Genomic DNA, 20191 nt, shown 5'->3' with positions numbered 1-20191 from the left:
TTAAATAAAGTGGTTCAAAGCAACATCATCAGTTTTTTCGCTGCCGCTGGGACATAGCCCTAAGTCTGCTGGTTATGTCAAATTTACGTCACTTATTAAATGCTTTTTCTATTTTTATTTTTTCTTGGAGTCTTAGTTCGAGTTATGAAATTTCATCTATTTTTTGCGGTGTCTTTCCATAAAGGTATGATGAATTAGTAGAATGTTATTGTATTGTACAAGTCAATGGTGGTGTAAGAATATATTGTATTTTTTTAATTCTTTCTGAGATTTACCTAATAAGCAGATCGAAGGATTGATATCAAGAAGAATGGCTTTGCCTTATCAGATCAGTAGATCGTAAGATAGTATGAGGGATTGCGCGGTGATATAGCTCACCATTGCCTCCCCAATTTGTCGCGATCCACTGCGGATTGATGGGCTCCGTGTTATCTGGATTGATTCTCGGTTCCTTGGTCCCATGGATTGATGTTCTGTTATACACTCACTGACCTAATCTGTATGTAAGATTAGTTTCGATATGGTTGGACTAATTTGGGCGGGATTAAACGCTAAGATAGAGGAATTTTCAGATGTCTGCAAATAGGTAAATACATAAAAATTAAAGATTAAGAAAGAAAATGTTCTTGGAAATAACATTTGGCGCTTTTTACACCAGGATTCCCTGTGACGTAGATGTAATAGACGTACAAAAAGACGACCACGTAAATACAAAAATCTGAACTCAACGAGGGTCATAATATAATAACAGAGGTAAGAGCCTTTGCTTTCTGGTCTGAAAGTTTAGTTAGGCCTCTACTTTAGTCAGTACATATTTCTGTAAGACGAAAATGTCATCTCAGATTAATTGAATATGAGCTATAACTCGATTAGCTCCCAAAGGTACATAAATGTTTCAGAATTACAGGTTAGTTGCAGCAAGATTTAACCCATTCATAGCAAATTGATAAAAGCCTAATTAAAAAACATATGTCGCGTTCATAGCGGTGACTCAGCCGCCCTATATTCGCATCGTAATTGATCTGGTGAACAGATAAATCATGATTATAAAGCTTTTACACTGTTAAGTGTGTTTTAATGCTCTTAAATTAGTATCGACACTTTTATGCTATTTTTAGCGCTGATAACGCTAGGCTGACTGTACGTTGGCTATCGCTTGAGCTGCAACAGCTATAGCGATTATTTAGTGGTTTATGCCAATGTCAAAAGTTGTTCGGTCACTATTGATGTATTGTTTACAGATGCGTAAACTGTTTGTTTGTGTCGAATAAAACGAATATTTTAAAGTTGTACAATCGTCGACGTGGTTCGGCGTCGGCGGAACTGCCGCCACACCTATTTCTAACTAATAAAAGAAGTGATAAGCGCTGCTGTGTTATGGTTTGAAGGGTGTGGTAAGGGAGACAGACTTTTCCGAGGCGTTCCAGCTTAGTCCTCAGGGGTAGCGGCGTATCTGTGGCCCACCTCAGGTAGGAATATTTAATCCTACCTGGAATTGATTATAGATGTCCATGGGTGGCAGTAGCCACTTACCACCAGGTGGACTGCGTGCTCGTCTGCTACTACTATATTATAAAACAGGTTAAAGATTTATGCGTAACTGTCTATAACGATTTTTATTATTTTATATATAAGTCAAAAAAATCTTGTGCCTGGGAATCGAACGCCGGACCGCGATAACGAGTCACCCAAACCACCAGTCTATCTGTCCGTCACTGAGTGACTCCGACAGTGAGTCAGTACCCCATACACGGGCCGTATATCACACTATCGCACTACGGGATCACTGTAATTGATCCCGCGGACCCCCGGGCATACATCACTATAATGGCCCCTACATCTGTCACTTTACAGTTTAATCTCGCACCGAAAGCAAATTGGACTTGTAACTTTTGAATTTAGGACGTCGAATGACCCGCTCTAACAAACAACAGTCAGTTACGGGATAATCATACGTATTACGGAGGTATTTGGGTTATAATGGCGTGAAGCTGTCGATTGTGAGTCGGGTTCAGCTACATCAGGAGTTCCCAACCTTTGCTTGGTCGGGGACCACTTTTAATGTCATTCGTGTTAGCAGGGACCACTATGTTGGTATAGTAAAAATGAACTGGAATAATCAAACAGAAACTTTAATCTTAAATTTAAATTGAAAATTCAATAGAAACATACATAAAAAGTAATAATAATATTATAGGATAAACTTTTGTCATTTTGTATTGATGTAATCTCTGTGCTTGCATAATCTTCAGTAGTTCGACTAGGACATTTTTTATATAATCTAGGAGTAGCAGACGAGCATGAACTTGATGGTAAGCACTTGATGGTAAGTGGCTACTGCCGCCCATGGACATCTGTAATCAACCCTAGATAGGATTAGATATTTCTACCTGAGGTCGGCCACAGATGCGCCGCTACCCCTGAGGACTAAGCTGGAACGCCTCGGATAAGTATGTCTCCCTTACCATACCCTTCAAAACGGAACACGGCAGCGCCTAACACTGCTGTTATTAGGCAGAAATAGGTGTGGCGGTGGTGCCGCCGGAGTCGAACCACAAAGAGTTCTACCACCTTCAAAATATTGTTACTCAAATTTACACCACAAAATAAAAACTAATTTTATTTTGTGATTACACGCAAATCGGCTCACTACTCGCTAAATTTAAAATTGTTTGCGGACCATATTTTGGCTCCTGCGGACCACTGGTTGGGAACCCCTGAGCCACATCAATTAGACTGAGAATTAGACGCTGGGCGTCTGAGGAATGTCGCCTTAACCTCTAAACGGTGAATCAAGAGTATCAAGCGTTGACGAGCGTAATTATATTTGGGGTCGGTATGATTTGTTCCGCAGTAAATAGGTCAGGAGGCGGCGACATGATACTTATCAGATATCAGTAGTATTCATGTGAAATGTTTAGAAATATGTCTACTACTTTGTCTATACTTTGAAATACTTTTAAGTTAAAAAGTTTAAAAAACAAGACTTGCTTTACAACAACAATACTTGTATTGTTTTTCGTATTAATTTCATAAATTTGATACGCATATCACGAGAGCATGGATTGTAAAGAGAGCACAAGCTAATACTCGCATGGTTAGATTCTGCAGTGGCCAGTGACCATTTAACAATAACAATCTAAAGGTGGTAGAACCCTCTGTAGTTCAACTCCAGCTGCACAACCACTACACCTATTTCTGCCTAATAACAGCAGTATTAAGTCAAGCAAACCAATCTAAAATTCACTGTCAACCCTAGAAACACCGAGAATTCGCTGCTTAAGGTGTAATTGCTCCGATCAATGACATCTAATTTGCTTACGCGAATTACGAGGTGTAACATTTTAATCAGAGGTTTAGAGTGCTATGACCATCTTTGGCGTGTGAATTAACATACCAGCTTTACATTGAATGGATTACTTGATAAAAAAAGTAATTAACATATTCGCTCACCCACGGTAATGTGTAAAATATTTACATGTGTTGTTTTTTTTATAAAAATTAGGAAACGAGTATGCGGTCTGCCTGATGGTAAGTGGCCACTGAGGCATTTGGACATGTAATCGACTCTGAATTGGATTGGAGTTCTACTTTTGTTCGGTCACGGAACCATTGCTATGAAAATTTCTATGTGACCAAAATAGATCTCTTAATATTTGGTCCTCCAGTAAACTAGTATGAACATTGACATCTTACGTAAGCTATTCATGTTTCGCTTTCCACAAACTTTTTATCCAGAGTTTTTTATACATATAAATTGATTCATTTTAATAATGAATTAGCAAAGAGCATTTAGGCTCCTTAGTTACAGGATACTGATAGTAAACCACCATTCAAACATTCCACGCATGAATTTCCTAAGTCGTGTATATGGAGTATGGATACAGACAAAGATATATCCAGATAGGTTATAAATCTTAAGTCATCAGTTAGATTGCCAGATGGCTGGGGTCAAACATGGAACCCTGTGCTACACCACGTTGGTTGACGAAGTAATAATAAGACGAATGGACAGACGGATGGATAGTATTTGCTTAGTATGTTTTTTATGTTTGGACGACTGACAAAAAATACCTATGTAGAAACCTATTATGCATATTAAGTTGACGAAAAAATATGATGACTTATTTTTCTCGAGCTCTGTAGATTTTTGGCAAACATTTTGATGTAACATTCTCATGAATAGTCGAGTGTCCAATTACTGACGTGAATTTCAGGATGCTGTAGGCATGATGAGATGGCGTTGGAACTTTGGATTTTCGGAATATTTTTCGGACGAAGGTAGAATTAAACCAGAACTCGGCAGCGCTTTTTGAGATTTTCTTAGGTCTAATCAGATTGAATGGATATTTTTTTTCTTTTGTAAGATTAGTAGCAAAAAGTAGTAGAGGAGACCTGGGAGAGTTGTGACATAGACGATTTCTCCCTACTTACAATAGTTAGTGAGCTGGCAACTACACTTATTTGTCGCCTTAGAGACGCGCTACTTGACTTAGTACCCTGCGACAGCGCACAAGAAGCAAAAAACACGAAAAGTAAGTTATTCCTTCAAATTTCGATTTAATATTGATCATGTCCTATTACATGTGTATTGTGTTACTTTTTGTTAAGTTGAATGGTTATTCATGTTTTAAACCGTGGCCTTGATATTATTTCAGGGCATTTGGTTTTTAAAAAAATAAGTATTATTCCGGCCAAGTCGATATTTTGAGTACCTGAGTTGTGACAGCCTGTCAATCGTCCAAACCCAAAACAAAAGCAATCAGTTTTATAAATTGTGGACAATACAGCAAAATCCCAACACCTGCACAGACGTTGATGACGAAGTAAGAATTACTGTAGATACATATACAGATCTGAACACACCATCTAACAATTTGTCTACGATCTACGACAATCTAACGGTTTGTCTTGAAGCCTACAAAAACAGTAGATTGAATAAGCAGTGGTCCCAATGCTTTAAATGCAAAGGCTATCACATGTAGATTGTACTGGTGGTGAGCTGCGATATGTGTTGCGGTGGGGCGGTGGTGCCGCAGAAGCTGAATCACAAGGAGTTCTACCACCTTCAAGTCCATAGGCGACGAAGACTACTTTCCATCAGGTAGCCTCTCTGCTGTATCCTTAGGTTTAAGGATTAAAAAAGTCTTGGCCACTGCCACTATTATTACGAGGAAAATAGTCAAATTCTATTTATATTCTAGATCAGTCTGTTATTATAAGTGACAAAGACCAACATAATACCAAGTAACAAAAAGCCTATCAATGTTAATTTAATCAATGGCGCGGAATTAAAAAACGGTAGCAACATACGTTTGTGTGTTACAACAAAGGACGGGTTTCAGTTCCCACTGAGCGCTACGAAACAATGCATTGACGCAATTGTAAATTTAATTACACACTGACTGACATACGTACTCATAAATTTAATAGAGTTAATGAAGATTGATCTGGAGTTGATAAGGATAATGGATTGGATTATGATGTTAATGGTTACCTGACATGGGGTTTTAAAAAAAATGAAAAAGTCCTTCAAATTCGACGATGCATGCGATGCAGGCGAGGTTGGAGCAGTCATACTATCATGATTGTCATTGCAATGCAAACTCGCGGGTAGTTGGCGATTTCCCCGGCAATTAGATATTTAGACACCCAGGGTAACCCATCAAATTCCCGACCGCACCTTAGGTTGCTTAACTTTATACCTTTCCTAGTCAGTCAGAGATTAAGCCACTAATGGTCACCCATCCAATTCCCGAACGCACCAAACGTAGCTTAACTTTGTACATCAGTTCTTCAATACACAAGTCGCAAATATATGCACGCTTTATGCTCTTTTATTGATCTACAAGCGATATTGAAAGTATAATACATATTTTGCGATGCCAATAAAATATTCCTGAACACCAAAGAAAGTATGTGAAAGTTGAAATGTCATGCCGCACATGCAATAGATATGAAATTGGCTCGATCGCTAGGAAACGCATATTTTATAGGAAGCCGGTATCCGACAGAGACATCGGAAGGAATATGCGAGGGAGGGATTTTCTTGTGTCGCGACCGGATGGCGTTTGTTCTGGATTTTTATTTTAGCCTTTGCGGGATTTGTTTGTATGAAAGTATTTTTTTGGAAATGAGGAAGATTTTCTTGACGTCAGTCGCTTGGTCGGTGTGTTGACCATCCTAGTCCTCGGGAGCTGTCCCTGTAGTTCCGGGACCAGAATAGGGCTACGGTATCCCCTGCCTATCGTAAGAGGCGACTAAAAGGGGCTTTCGGGGTTGCGGGTGGCAAGAGTGGGAGCTCGAACCGCCCGGCCAGCGACCCAGGGAAGGACGGCTGTATGTGTGGTCGCATACCGTCGTGCATATCAGACGGAGTGGCAAGCACCATGCTCGCCTGGGCGGAGCCCGACGTGGCACCGCGCTAAGAGGACTCCGGTTGCGATCCTTTGGAGATCCCGGAGTCCTCTACGCAGCGCCGAGGACGGCCACCGGAGGGTTTTAGTGCGGTAAGAATCCCACATAACCCCGTGTCGCTCCCACGGCATAGGGTACCTTTTGAAGGTTTCCCCCTCGTAAACAAAAAAAAAGGTCCTCGGGAGTGGCAACACATCTGTAAGCATCTTCAGTGAAAACCCTGTTCTATATGGACTTGGTCACAAATGTCCATAGGTGGCAGCTTATTTTCAAGCTTATTCCGATCACCGTTTTTTTTATTTACTCTTTATTGACCATGTTAAAAATAGTGTGGTACAAAAGGCGGACTTAATGCTAAATAGCATTTTCTCCCAGTCAACCCTAGGGATGTGCAGAAAAATTGAAGGCGGTACAACTATACTAAAAAATAAAAAAAATAATAATAAAAACGAAATAAAATAAAATTTCGTTTTACATACTCTGTAAAAATTCCAAGTGTCTATCTATTACGATGCACGAGATAGAGCCCTATGACAGACGGACAGACAGCGGAGGCTCAGAAATAGGGTTCTTTATTTTTAAATAATAAATTAAATTTACTGAAGAAACGCTTATGACTAGATATAACAAAACATGACTAATACTAAACATTTCTTTGTATATTACTCGTACTTCTATTTTTTTTTTATAATATAAGAGTAGCAGACGAGCATGCAGTCCACCTGATGGTAAGTGGCTACTGCCGCCCATGGACATCTGTAATCAACCCCAGATAGGATTAAATATTCCTACCTGAGGTCGGCCACAGATGCGCCGCTACCCCTGAGGACCAAGCTGGAACGCCTCGGAAAAGTCTGTCTCCCTTACCACACCCTTCAAACCGGAACACAGCAGCGCCTAACACTGCTGTTATTAGGTAGAAATAGGTGTGGCGGTGGTGCCGCCGGAGTCGAACCACAAAGGATTCTACCACCTTCGAACTTCTATTTATGTAGTGATTGGTGCCATCCTAGTAAGCATTTTAAAAATGCCTGTAGCAGGATGCTCCGCTCTTCCTTATATCTAACCTTTGTTAATATGAAATGTTGAAGGTTCTGTTTTTAACCTTTGGGCACGGAACCCTTAAAACTAGTGGCACTGTCGCTCGTGTTATGAAAGATCGTCATGAATATAATATTAGGTATGCAGATGTTATCGCAGAGGAAAATTTGCAGTGCAAAAAGGAAACTAACATTACAGTCGGAGTTTCCTGCCGACTCTACTTCCTAGATATTCGCCATAAGGAAGACGAGGAACTCTTCCTTAAAATTCCTTTTCGCTGTAAATTAAAATGACTTCGTTGAGAAACAAATTTGAAGAAATTGCCATTTAAAGGCAAATTTAGGGTTTTTAAGACGGATATGAGGATATGACACGTTAACTGTCGAAATCCATCCAGCCGTTGGACAGATAAGGCGTAATAAAGAAATTTACAAACATTGTATGTTTACTTGATACACGCGTAAATATAATACACGCGTAACCTTCCTTGGTAATAAAAATAGTAATAAGTATCATATTCTTATTCAGGATTGTTTTTTTGCTTACACCGCCTCCTTTTTCTGTCATATAACTGTGTTAGGACTTAAGAGCTACTATGTTCTAGTTTGAAGTGTGTGATAAAACCATAGATAAGTATAGATATCTTACTGCCTTGTAATTGAATGAAGCCATTAATTGGCTTCAATGTGTCAGCCATTTAATGGCTGTCATGGTGTAATTTACGCGGAACAATGCCGACATTTGCAGTTAAGTGGTGCAAATACACGAAATCGAAGAAAAAGTGCGGAGAAACATCGCTTCATTCCTAAATGATTTACAAACTATATTTTTCAAACACGAAAATAGATGACAGCGACAATTTCAATAGCCAAAACTGGTTACATTTTCTAGGTAAAACACCCACTTTGTCCCTGTAGTTCCGGGACTAGAATAGGGCTACGGTAACTCCTGCCTGTCGTAAGAGGCGATTAAAAGGGGTCTTCGGGGACGGCAAGAGTGGGAGCTCTAGCCGTCCAGTAAACGATCCCAGGAAGGACGGCGGTATGTGTGGTCGCATAGCTTCGTATACACCAAATGGTGCGGGAGGAGCGAAAACTGCTCTCCCAAGGCAGAGCCCGATCGGGGCATCGCGCTTGAAGGACTCCGGTTGCGTTCCGTCGGAGATCCCGGAGTTCTCCAACAAGCGTTGAGGACGACCACCGGGGGGGTTTTAGTGCGGTAAGAATCCCACATAACCCGGCGTCGCTCCCATGTCGTCGGGTACCTTTTTTCCCCCTCGTTAAGAAAAAAAAGGTAAAACACCCACTTACATGGACCTTTCGAATTTTCAATTTAGTTATCAGTAGTAATAATGCATATGACTAATGACTTCAATTGCAGCCGTGACCATGTTTACTTGTCTTCCATGACCCGAAAATCTTTAGTGTACTAACTAGGACCACGAAATACGGCATTTATTTTTTACTAGCTGTGTCCCGCGGTAAATTGTAAAAAAATGTTTTGGTGTATGTACCATATGTATATTCGTATGCATATAGTAAAAAACGGTTATTTCAATATTAAAAACAGACGCTCCAATTTTATTTATATGTATAGATTTGAATGTTACAACTGAATATTATAAGCTCTAATGCTGCGTTAATACTATTATCATAACGACTTATATACAACAGTTTTTTCAGCTCGTTTTCCATTCCCAACAAGAAATATTAAAAGGATTAGGCAATAAAAGCAATTACACAGTGCTAACTGAACGTATTATTGTTATTGTGTTTCATAATGGCGGTAGATTTGATCAAAAATATGCCCTATGTGTATAGTCTTAGGGCGTATGAGACGTGCCTTCGTGAAATGAAAATCTGTTATACACTTGTTCTACCAACTAAGTTTAACGATATGCGAGTTTTGTCTTCGAATGTAACGTAGAAATTGTTCATATTATTTGTAGAGTTTATTATTTGCATGTTTTTATTAGTGAATTTTTATGGATTAATGTCCGTTATTAATAAAATCAATCTATCCATTGATCTGCCCGCCAAAGATCGAAATATGACGAGTTCTGTCTAATAGACATTGTAAACTATATCTATTGGCCGAAGTAATGAAAAATAAAAATAAAATTGTTCTGTAAAGCCTTTGTATTTTTTGAGATACCCTTTTAAATATTTGTACATGAGTGAACTTAATGTTTTTTACCAGAACATTTTTACAAATATTTTTTTAACAAAGCTAAAAAAAATATTATATTTTATTAACAAAGCTAAAAAAATAACTTGTTTTACAATTTCATCTTCATAATATGTCTTAAAATGTGAACAAATGAAACTGTTTTTACAATTTTTGGTTACTTCGTTCTACCAATAAGTACTCGCTTACTCGTTGGTGATGACGCGGTTACCTTAGCGGGGACTTAGCGGTTTAGTTGTGAAAATATCCACATCAATTTGTCTATATGGGCAAAGTTGGGCTATACGTTATGAATACCGATATACTCATAAAATGTATGGGTTTGAGTGGTCATACACGTTCGAATTAAGATTTGTGCTCAAGTCGATTAGTCGGGTGGGCATGGGTGTCTTCCTTCAAGTCTTAGTCAGCAAGAGTCCGACATGTACATTCCGCTCGGACCGAAAAGGGTACAATGAGGATTTATCAGCGTTAAAAAAGGGTACATATTAATTTATTAAATGGTTATTGTAAAAACAAACACCCCACTGATAACCTATGTACCCTATGGTTACTCTCGCAATTTAAAACGAATCCAACGACATTTCATATGTTAAAATCTGTCAAATCGTTGGGGCTATTGGGCGTGCCAAAGAATAAGACATACATGCATACACACACTCGAAAAACCTTACCACCCAAAATCGAGAAAAAAACAACCTCTTTTTTAGAATTAGTTTTTTTTTTATAATATAGGTGTAGAAGACGAGCATGCAGTACACTTGATGGTAAGTGGCTACTGCCGCCCATGGACATCTGTTATCAACCCCAGATAGGATTAGATATTCCTACCTGAGGTCGGCCGCAGATGCGCCGCTACTCCTTACGACTAAGCTGGAACGCCTCGGAAAAGTATGTGTCCCTTACACTTCAAACCGGAACACAAGCAGAACCTCCATATTATAAAAATAAAACAACAGATTTTATCCATAACTACAAAGCTTCCAACGACTAGCAGATTCTTTATGTTGTTGTTTGTTTGTTGTTTATCGTTGTTGTGGCCATTTCAACTTTAAACAGGTTCGTTTCGTGGATAGAATGCATTAACGACAATTTGTTCTGTTGTAAACATGTTATTTTGGGACATGTTACGATATGTTGTACTTGGAGCGATGATAGTTCTGTATTGGATTTTTTGAAGGTGGTAGAACCCTCTGTAGTTCGACTCCGGCGGCACCACCGCCACACACGTAATAATAGCAGTGTTAGGCGCTGCTGTGTTCCGCTTTCGTATGACGGTAATTCTGGCATATGGAGCATATACATCTGGTAACAGATTTACATGGGCGGCAATGACTACTTAAAATCAGGTGGACTGTATTCCTAAACAACAATACAATTAGTGTTGATCTTTAATCAATTACAATCAATGGTTCCTAAAAGTGAATTATTTATCAATCAAATATATAATACGTTGCTGGTTTGTGGTTTTCAAATAAATTTGTTTTGTCATTATACTGATAATTTCAGCAATTCATTAAAACTGGGTTTTAAATGACGCGGTTTTATTTAACTTAAGTACCTACAAATCGAGTTAACAAATAAATAGTATAGTTACTATATTGTATGGAAAGTTGGTCCTTCGAGCCGGATTATAATAAGTTGTCACTTAGTCAACCAAATATGAACTAAACCCATCTTATACAATAAAGGTACGCATCTGTGGCTGACCTGGGGTTGGTTATCGATGTCCATGGCCTTCAGTTGCCAGTAACTAACAGATGGACCTGCTCGTCTTCTATTTTACAATATAAAACATATTTATTATTATGTTTATTATTAAATATAAATAAAAGTAATACTTCTTGATTTCATTCGTCTTAAAAAGTTTCACAAACTACTAGGAAAATAGTTATATTGTATAGAAACTTGGTCCTTCGAGCCGGATTATAACGAGTTGTCACTTAATCTGCGAACGATGGACTAAATCCATCGTTATCTTGGTAGCGGGCGTAAAGAGCTGAATTTGTTGCTTCATAGAGACCGGTCTTTATATTATTGTTCTTGTGGATTATTCTGAAATGGAATCGTACTTTCGAGTGTAGTTTCGGATTGGTCGTTAGGATTACTCATGATCTATTTTTGACGGACTGATATATTTTTTTATAATTTAGGAGCAGCAAGGGAGCATGCAGATATCTGTAATAAGCTCCAGATTAGATTCCTACTTGAGATCGGTCACAGGACTGAGGACTATACTGGAACGCCTCGGAAATTTCGTCTCATTACAAAAAAAATATGAATGAATGTAAAAGTCATGTGATAGTTACACGCAACTCTCATTTATACGAAGCATTTCAACATAGTCTATAGAAATAGCAATGCATTTGTGGTTGATGACCGATGTTTATGGTCAATTGCCACTTATGGTTAGCGAGTGGACAGCTAGACTAGTTTATTACTTTTATAAAAAATCTATTAGATAAAATAGAATTTGACTGCTATCGCTTTGTATATAATCTGCACGCTTGACGTTTGCCGCAAAACCCTAAACATCTACAAACGCTTGGCTTGTCAAAAGCTATACTACAAGCGCTTTCAAACATACATAAACCAAGTCAAAAGATCTATCCACACCTTAGAATTTGTGACAGTTTGACAAGGGTGCGGACGCGACACAAAATTACGTTTGGACTGTTTTGAAACTTCGAGTGTACAGAATAGTCTCCCTAGATGAGACACTGCCTCGTTTGCGCTCTACAATGTTGCGTCTTTAGTGTCTACTGTCTAGCTAGATCTGTATCGTACGCTTTACGAGATGGCGGGTAGTTCGCGGCTCGTTTATTACGGTAGGTTTTAATGTTCGTGATAGGGCACTACATTATATTACATTATAATATGTATGCGTACAAGACACTAAATGATATTACATTATCTATGCGCTACGGTGAAGATATAATATTGTCATACGAGATTGTCTTTGGAGGTTGTTAAACTGTTATAACGTTTTATAGATGGAAAAAGTAGTGGTTAAGGAAATCGGCATCTCATTCGGGGGTCGGAGGTTCAAATCCGAGACATTTTTTTTAAGTTATGTGCGTTTTAGGAATGAATTATCACTTGCTTAAACGGTGAAGGGAAATTTTGAGGAAACTTGCGTACTTAAGAAATCTTCAAAAAAATATTACAAAGGTATATGATGTCCATAGGCGATGTTGACTACTTTTCATAAGATTGTACGTCTGCTTTATCGTTAGGTTTAAATATAAAAATAAATCTTTGGATATACATATATTAAAATTCATGTTTGAAAGGACTCCAAACTTCGTTATCGAGTGTATAGAATAGTCTCCCTAGATGAGACACTGCCTCGTTTGTGTTCTACAATGTTGCGTCTTTAGTGTCTACTGTCTAGCTAGATCTGTATCGTACGCTTTACGAGATGGCGGGTAGTTCGCGGCTCGTTTATAACGGTACGTTTTAATGTTCGTGATAGGGCACTACGTTATATTACATTATATTATGTATGTGTACAAGACACTAAATGATATTACATTATCTATGCGCTACGGTGGGGATTCAATTTTGTTAAACTAGCTTGGTAACTAATATGTCTTTGGAGATGAAAAATTGGTTATAACGTTTTATAAATGGAAAAAGCAGTGGTTAAGAAACTCGGCCTCTCATTCGGGGGTCCGAGGGTCAAATCCCAGTGTGCATATTAGGAATTAATTATCACTTGCTTAAACGGCGAAGGAAAATTTTGAGGAAACTTGCATCCCTAAGAAATCTTCAAAAAAATATTTCAAAGGTATGTGAAATATAGCATATAGCATTAGTCCTAAGGGAAAGTAATGCAACTGTGAGCTATCCTAGTTCCCATTTAATCTAGGTTTGACTAAGTACATAAGCGGCAGCGGCCACTTATCGTCAGGTTTACTGCTTTTTATTTGCTTCCTCAATTTTATAAAAAAATCATAGCTAGATACATTGTCAATTCTGAGGACTAAGATGGGTCGCCTCATATATAAGTCAGCCGGCATCTAAACCCTTCAATCAAACGTAAAACAGCTCCAAGCTAGTAATAGATGGCGTTGACCTCTTCGGTCTTACCATACTCGTACCCTTAAACAATTAATACACCTTTAATCCCTTATCGAACCATACTTTACCACCTTTTAACCCATTAATAGTACACCTCTAATAGAACTATGTAATCACTTAGTGATGGCAACTAAGTTTAAAAGTAGTTGCCCAGGGCCGGATTTGGACGTGTGGAGGTGTGGCGACCTCCCGCTACTCGTCAAGAGATGGCGCCACGAGTATTCTGAATCACGCTATCGAAGTATTCTAAGTATATGGCATATATACAAGTTCCGAACTGAGACTGTTGGAGCACGGCCGCTCCCCGGGCATGATCACCTAGCCCGGCGGGAGATCTCCCTTTGCCAAAGAGGCTTTGGTGCAACGATGGAGCGGAGGACCCTAATTATTTTCCGAATAAAACGATTATTTCCAAGCATTTTAAGAAAGGATTTTTTCCGTCAAGCCTTTTAAAATTTTTTGCCTATAAATTATTTTTTTAACAAAGAATTAAGTAACTGTTAGTTAAATACTGTCGATAAAAATCCAAAAAAAAAAGGCTGCTTGAAGAAAAAACGTATAATGTGCGCACACTTCGAAATTTGGATTTTTATGGGGCCCTCTTTCTTGTGGAGGCTCCAGGGCCAGTCCCGTTGGTCCTAAATCCGTCCCTGGCTCTGCCTACGTCGTTTTTATGTCATCGAAGTTATAATTAAAAGCGTAACTTTGCATAGCATTTTCACGTCACGCTTTAATTAATAACTTGCTTGACGATTTTCGCCCTTGTGACCCTAGGAATACGGTTCGTAATGTTAATCGACTTATATACGGACGTCGGCTAATTGACCTGGGCCGGCTACGGTCCCAGTTATTGGTAGTGATGTGCCGATACTTCTCGGGTATCGATATTTTTTTTATTAGATATCGTTTGGTCCCAAAATAACGATATGTGTAGTATATTATGTCAAAGGATATGACATAAATAGTAAGACATACTTACTTGTATCTGTGTCATCCCATTTTGGTATCGATTTCTTAAAATTCAGTCCATGATTTACGAAAATAATTCACCTATCTTACGTGTCCTCAGAAGTTTGGTGGACAAAAAAACATGAAAAAAGTTACCTATATGTATTAAAAAATGAGAAATTAAATCTAACAATAACATCATATTGTTAGATTTAAATCCGTGAAACCTTTGGGTTTGTAGAGCAAGTCAAAGAACTGATGATAGCTACTCACGCATAGGACTATAAATGATCGCATGAACTATCGCATCGCATGAAGTCATCCAATTTTAAAGTATCGATATCGAAATAAAAGTATCGAGTAAGTCCTTGTACCGTCCCATCCCTACTTATTGGTGTAATTACTTAGTATCTATTATCTTGTATCATAAACTGATGGTAAGTCCATTAATATTAAAATTGTATAGATCGCACTCGACTGGACAGCTCCCGGGGGAAATCTGATGCAACCCCTTTTACGTCACACCACAGGGGATGGGCTTACGATTGGTTTGAAGGTAGTAGAACCCTTTGTGGTTCGACTCCGGCGGCACCACCGCCACACCTATTTCTGCCGCATAACAGCAGTGTTATGCGCTGCTGTGTTCTGGTTTATAGGTGTGGCGGTGTAGGAAATAGGTGTGGCGGTGGTGCCGCCGGAGTCGAACCACAAAGGGTTCTACCACCTTTAAAGGATGTGGTAAGGGAGACATATTTATCCGAGGCATTTCCGCTATATTCGGCGGATTTTAAGTTTTAGGGAGTTCAATACCTATGTTATTACATCTTCATATGAAAGCAAATATTTTGTTGTTCATACTCGTATGTGCGATTCTGTGAGAGATCTAATCAACTTATATGAAAGCTTTTTACATAAATAATCCCTTGTCAATGTAATTATTGAATTCGATTTTTTCATATTGTTTCCCCGGCGCCACAGAGTTACGTAGTACTCGAATCAGTATAATTCAGTTACTGATAACCCAATAACGAGGCTGCGGCGCTGATACCCGCCGATGATAACATTATTCATATTAACACTATAGTTATTCATTACACAACATTCGGGATTATATTGTTGTACAATGGAATTTATTGTGACTCGGGACAGTGTGGAGTGGACTTGGAAATGAACCTTAAGTCGTAGGAACTCATGTTGCTTAATTGATTTGATTTCATCGTAACTATGTCAAGTCATTAAGAAATCAAAATAGGCTAAGTGAATTAAATATTTATTTTTATTTTATTCGAAATGCTGTTTGGGCTGTAAGGCGTGAAAATGAGACATATATGCACATACTTCTGACATACGCTTGACAAACATTACCCTCTGCAGTTGGGTAAACTTCTATATAATTAATGTAACATTAGTCAGTAATATTGTTTTCCCGGCGCCACGGAAATATGATATTTTTTATTTAATAATAATCATGATAACCAGTGTACATTTTATAGTAAATTTTATTAAACATTTGTTGAACCTTCTTAGTAAGCATAAATAAAGAAGATACACAGAGCTACGTGGTCCTCGAATCAGTGTAATTCTGTTACTGATAACCCAATAACGAGGCTGCGGCGCTGATACCCGCCGATGATAACATTATTCATATTAACACTATCGTTATTCATTACACAACATTCGGGATTATATTGTTATACAACGGAATTGATTGTTACTCGAGCAACGTGTAACTCTGGACCGTGCGGAGTGGACATGAAAACAATCGTTAAGTCGTTTGAAGTGATGTTGCTTAACCGAATTGATTTCAATTTATCTCGGGTAATTAAGAAATCAAAGCAGGTTAAGTAATTAAATATCTATTTATTATTTTATTTGAAGTGCCGCTTGTAGGGCGTGAATCTAAGACATATGGCCAGCACGTTGAACTATAACCTAGACCACGAAGAGACCCGTGCTCAGCTGTCAGATACTAATAGGTTAAAAAATAGTTCACCTAAAGTTCATATCACAAAAATATGCGCTCTATTTTTACTCGTCGTTACAATCGTATTCAAAGTAAAAGTAAAACTAAAATCAAAAAGACATCAATCGACATCTTACTAAAATTACATCTCATAAAATGTATATTAGCGTGAATTTTGTGGGACATTTGCTTGGAAGCAATTGTTTTCTAGTTCGTTTCCGTTGTTTTGATGTTTTGGCTGTAATAGTAAAGGTCGATTCGCACTTGCCGACAACGTAAATTTTTTTAAGGGTACCGTACCCAAAGGGTAAAAACGGAACCCTATTACTAAGCCTACGCTGTCTATCTGTCTGTCACAGGGCTCTATCTCTGAAACCGTAATATTTACACTTGAAATTTTTATAATGTAAATTTTTCCATAAGATTTTTTTTATATTTGAACTTGACGATAAAGCAGACTAGCTACCTGTAGCACTACCATGAGTTTACAAAAGTATTACTCGCTAGCGACTGCGTAAAATAAATGTATGAAAAATTGTACAGCGCCTCTGGTGGTTACTCGTAGAACTAAATTCCATAGTGTGAGCCACTCGTAACGTAAAAAACCTATCGAAATCAAATCGCTAGCGAATGTCATTATGATCTATTGCCATACAAATTCGGTCCCATGAGTCATTAATTTGACAGACGTTGTCAAGAAATACCGTAACGATAGTAGTTATGTTATTCACTAGCAAAATGACAATAGTTTTCTATTTACAATTTCTATAGTGGCGTTTCTATGCCAACTCATGGTAGTGCTACTGATGGAAAGTAGTTAACGTCGCCTATGGACATTTGTAACACCAGAGGAGTCGCCAATGCACCACCTGCTTTGAAGGAGAGCTGTTTTTGCGCCTTTTTTGAGGATTGAAGTAGCGAACGCGTCGGCGGTACCTGTACCCTTAGTACGAGTTTTCAAAATATCCCACAAATTTCCGTTACGTTTACTCAATCCATTATTCTGTTCCGTTTGTTTCAGTAGAATGAGTTGTCGAAAGCGCACCACTGAGTAAACGTAACAATAAGTAAGTGCTCAAGTCTTTCTGTCTGCCTCACATGTTCGCAAAAAAGAGAGACAAAACATAAAGCGCCATTTTGTCAATTTAGACATTTAATGTTACGTTACTGACACTATAGTTCTGATACAATCCGCTAGGGGCGCTGATTGGAAATTGTATGGGCAAATACGTAAACACATACCAAAACATATTTGTCAAAACGTAAAAACACATGGTAAGGGTACTAATGGTAAATGTAATGAAAAGTGGATTTTGTGGGACATTCGTCAGAGCAATTGTTTTCCAGTTCGTTTCCGTTGTTTTGATGTTACGTGACGGTGGCTGTAATTGTAAAGCTCATTTCACATTTGCCGACACCGCATATATTTCATCGTCAACCAATTAACGTCCCACTGCTGGGCACGAGTCTCCTCTCATAATGAGAAGGATTAGGCCATAGTCCACCGCGCTGTCCAAGTGTGAATTGGTAGACTTCACATACCATTGAGTTTTTTTTTTATAAATTCTGGTATGCAGGTTACCTCACGATGTTTTCTTTCACCGTTTAGCAAGTGATAATTAATTTCTAATACGCACATAACTTTGAAAAATCAGAGGTGCGTGCCTGGGATTTGAACCTCGGACCCCTCGAGACCGGATCGAGAGGCCGAGTTTCTTAACCACTAGGCTATCACTGCCTTTGCCGTATACATTTACCACGCTTTTATTAGCTTGACCTACACATATATATATATATATATATATATATATATATATATATATATATATATATATATATATATATATATATATATATATATATATATATATATATATATATATATATATATATATATATATAACGGAATCTTTGGACTCTTCTATTTTATTTGGACTTTATTCACATTGAGCGCTTATTTTGATAATCTTGTCCCGTTGTCCTTATCGGCATAATCAGGATTAACGATTTTCGAGGGGGCGTTTGAGCGCCTTAGAGAAAGTTCATGTAAAGGATGAGGATGTTGATAAGGACAGAAAATTATTAAAATCGTGTATCGCTTTTTGATAATTTTTCTAAATTTTGAATTAACCTGAACGTTCAAAGTGGATAGAAATCGAGTTCAAAGATTCCGTTACTCTGTTACGTACATACATACATACAACCCAAACTAATAAAAGCGTGTTAATATAACCAAAGTCACACCCGTAACTTGGCCCAATGCATTGGCTCGAGGGCGTGTCAAAGAATGAGACATGTATTCCGTAACTTGGCCCAATGCATTGGCTCGAGGGCGTGTCAAAGAATGAGACATGTATTCATACGCTCGAGAAACATTACCTTCCGCAGTTGGGTAAAAAACTACCGGTTCACTGCAAATTATGCAATGCACCTGCGTTACATCTGGTAGATGTGCATCGAGCTTAATGATGTTGTGACGTCACGCCAGAAATACTAATGGTAATAGGAAATCCATTGCTGAATTTATTTGAATACATCCTTTTTGGGCACTGAGCTATTATTAACTTTATCGCAACTGTTTTCCTGACTTAGGTCAGTTTACTGCGTTAGAGTTACATACAAAATAAACATTAAAATTACACTTTCGGTTCATAAAGTCCAATCTACCTAACCTCCCGGTAAAACACCATACATCTTTGTTAAAAGTAAAGTAAAAGTTTTTTCAATATTAAATGTAGCGAACGAGCATGAAGTGAACGAGATGGCAAGGAGTTACTGGTCCCCATGAACATCTCTACTTAATCAACTTTATGTGAGATTAGTTTTCCACCTAGAGTCAGCCACAGATGTGTTCTGTCGCGCGATGAACTATTGTAATAGGCGTTAGGCTGATATAATAGTTTTAATCTTCCAATACTCATAATCTTCCCGTTATTAATAGTTCTCTTCTCTTCTTTTCAGATGTAGGCTACGACTACGTGGTGGACCAGCAGCCGATCGGCAAGCTGCTGTTCCGTCAGTTCTGCGAGCGCAACCGGCCGCACTATCACAAGTACAACAGCTTCCTTGATGCGGTAAGCTGTGATCTTTGTCACACTGTAGATGGTGTCAGTGACTACGAAGAATATGTTAATAAATGCCAGGGTCCTATTTAGCCGCTTCGGGCAAAATAAATCTTTGCCGCCCTTTACAATCAACCTTTGGAAGTAGTAAGCAATGTGGTTTATGCGGTCCGGGGTGAGGAGTTAAATTTGCCGCCCTTTATTTGTGTAGGTCGGCAAAAAAGCAATCCTCTCAATTTTTCGCCTCTCATTTTTACTTCTTTAGTAATTGCTCGGATTGCCCAAATACTAGATCGGGCCCATTAACTACATTGATTTTACTGAAGATATTAATGCCACGAACGAATGAATGTGTCTTACCATAAATTCTACATTTACGTCATATTGATTCGAAGTTATTTTCAAGGTACATCTCTCCAAAAAGTGAATTTAAAATTCTTGAACAGAAAAGTCAAAACGTTGTTATAAACTTGTTAGCAATTGAGCGTTT

The 20191-nt window shown here is 38.3% G+C and overlaps 1 protein-coding gene across 4 annotated transcripts in view; it reads left to right on the top strand.

The window, feature by feature from the left end:
- Gprk2 (G protein-coupled receptor kinase 2) overlaps window positions 1–20191 on the top strand; it is a 79716-nt gene that overhangs the window by 41236 nt on the left and 18289 nt on the right. For all 4 annotated transcript variants that reach the window (XM_073077728.1, XM_073077711.1, XM_073077719.1 and 1 more), the window contains exon 3: window positions 19601–19713. In XM_073077728.1, the coding sequence (XP_072933829.1) occupies window positions 19601–19713 (113 nt within the window). The remainder of the gene's footprint in view (window positions 1–19600; window positions 19714–20191) is intronic.

This window comes from Epargyreus clarus, unplaced genomic scaffold (assembly GCF_041222505.1).
Source record: "Epargyreus clarus isolate Ecla_fem2 unplaced genomic scaffold, WU_Ecla_fem_2.2 ptg000002l, whole genome shotgun sequence".
Lineage (NCBI taxonomy): Eukaryota > Metazoa > Arthropoda > Insecta > Lepidoptera > Hesperiidae > Epargyreus > Epargyreus clarus.
The sequence above is the reverse complement of the archived record's forward strand: the minus strand, read 5'-3'. Positions and strand labels throughout refer to the sequence as shown.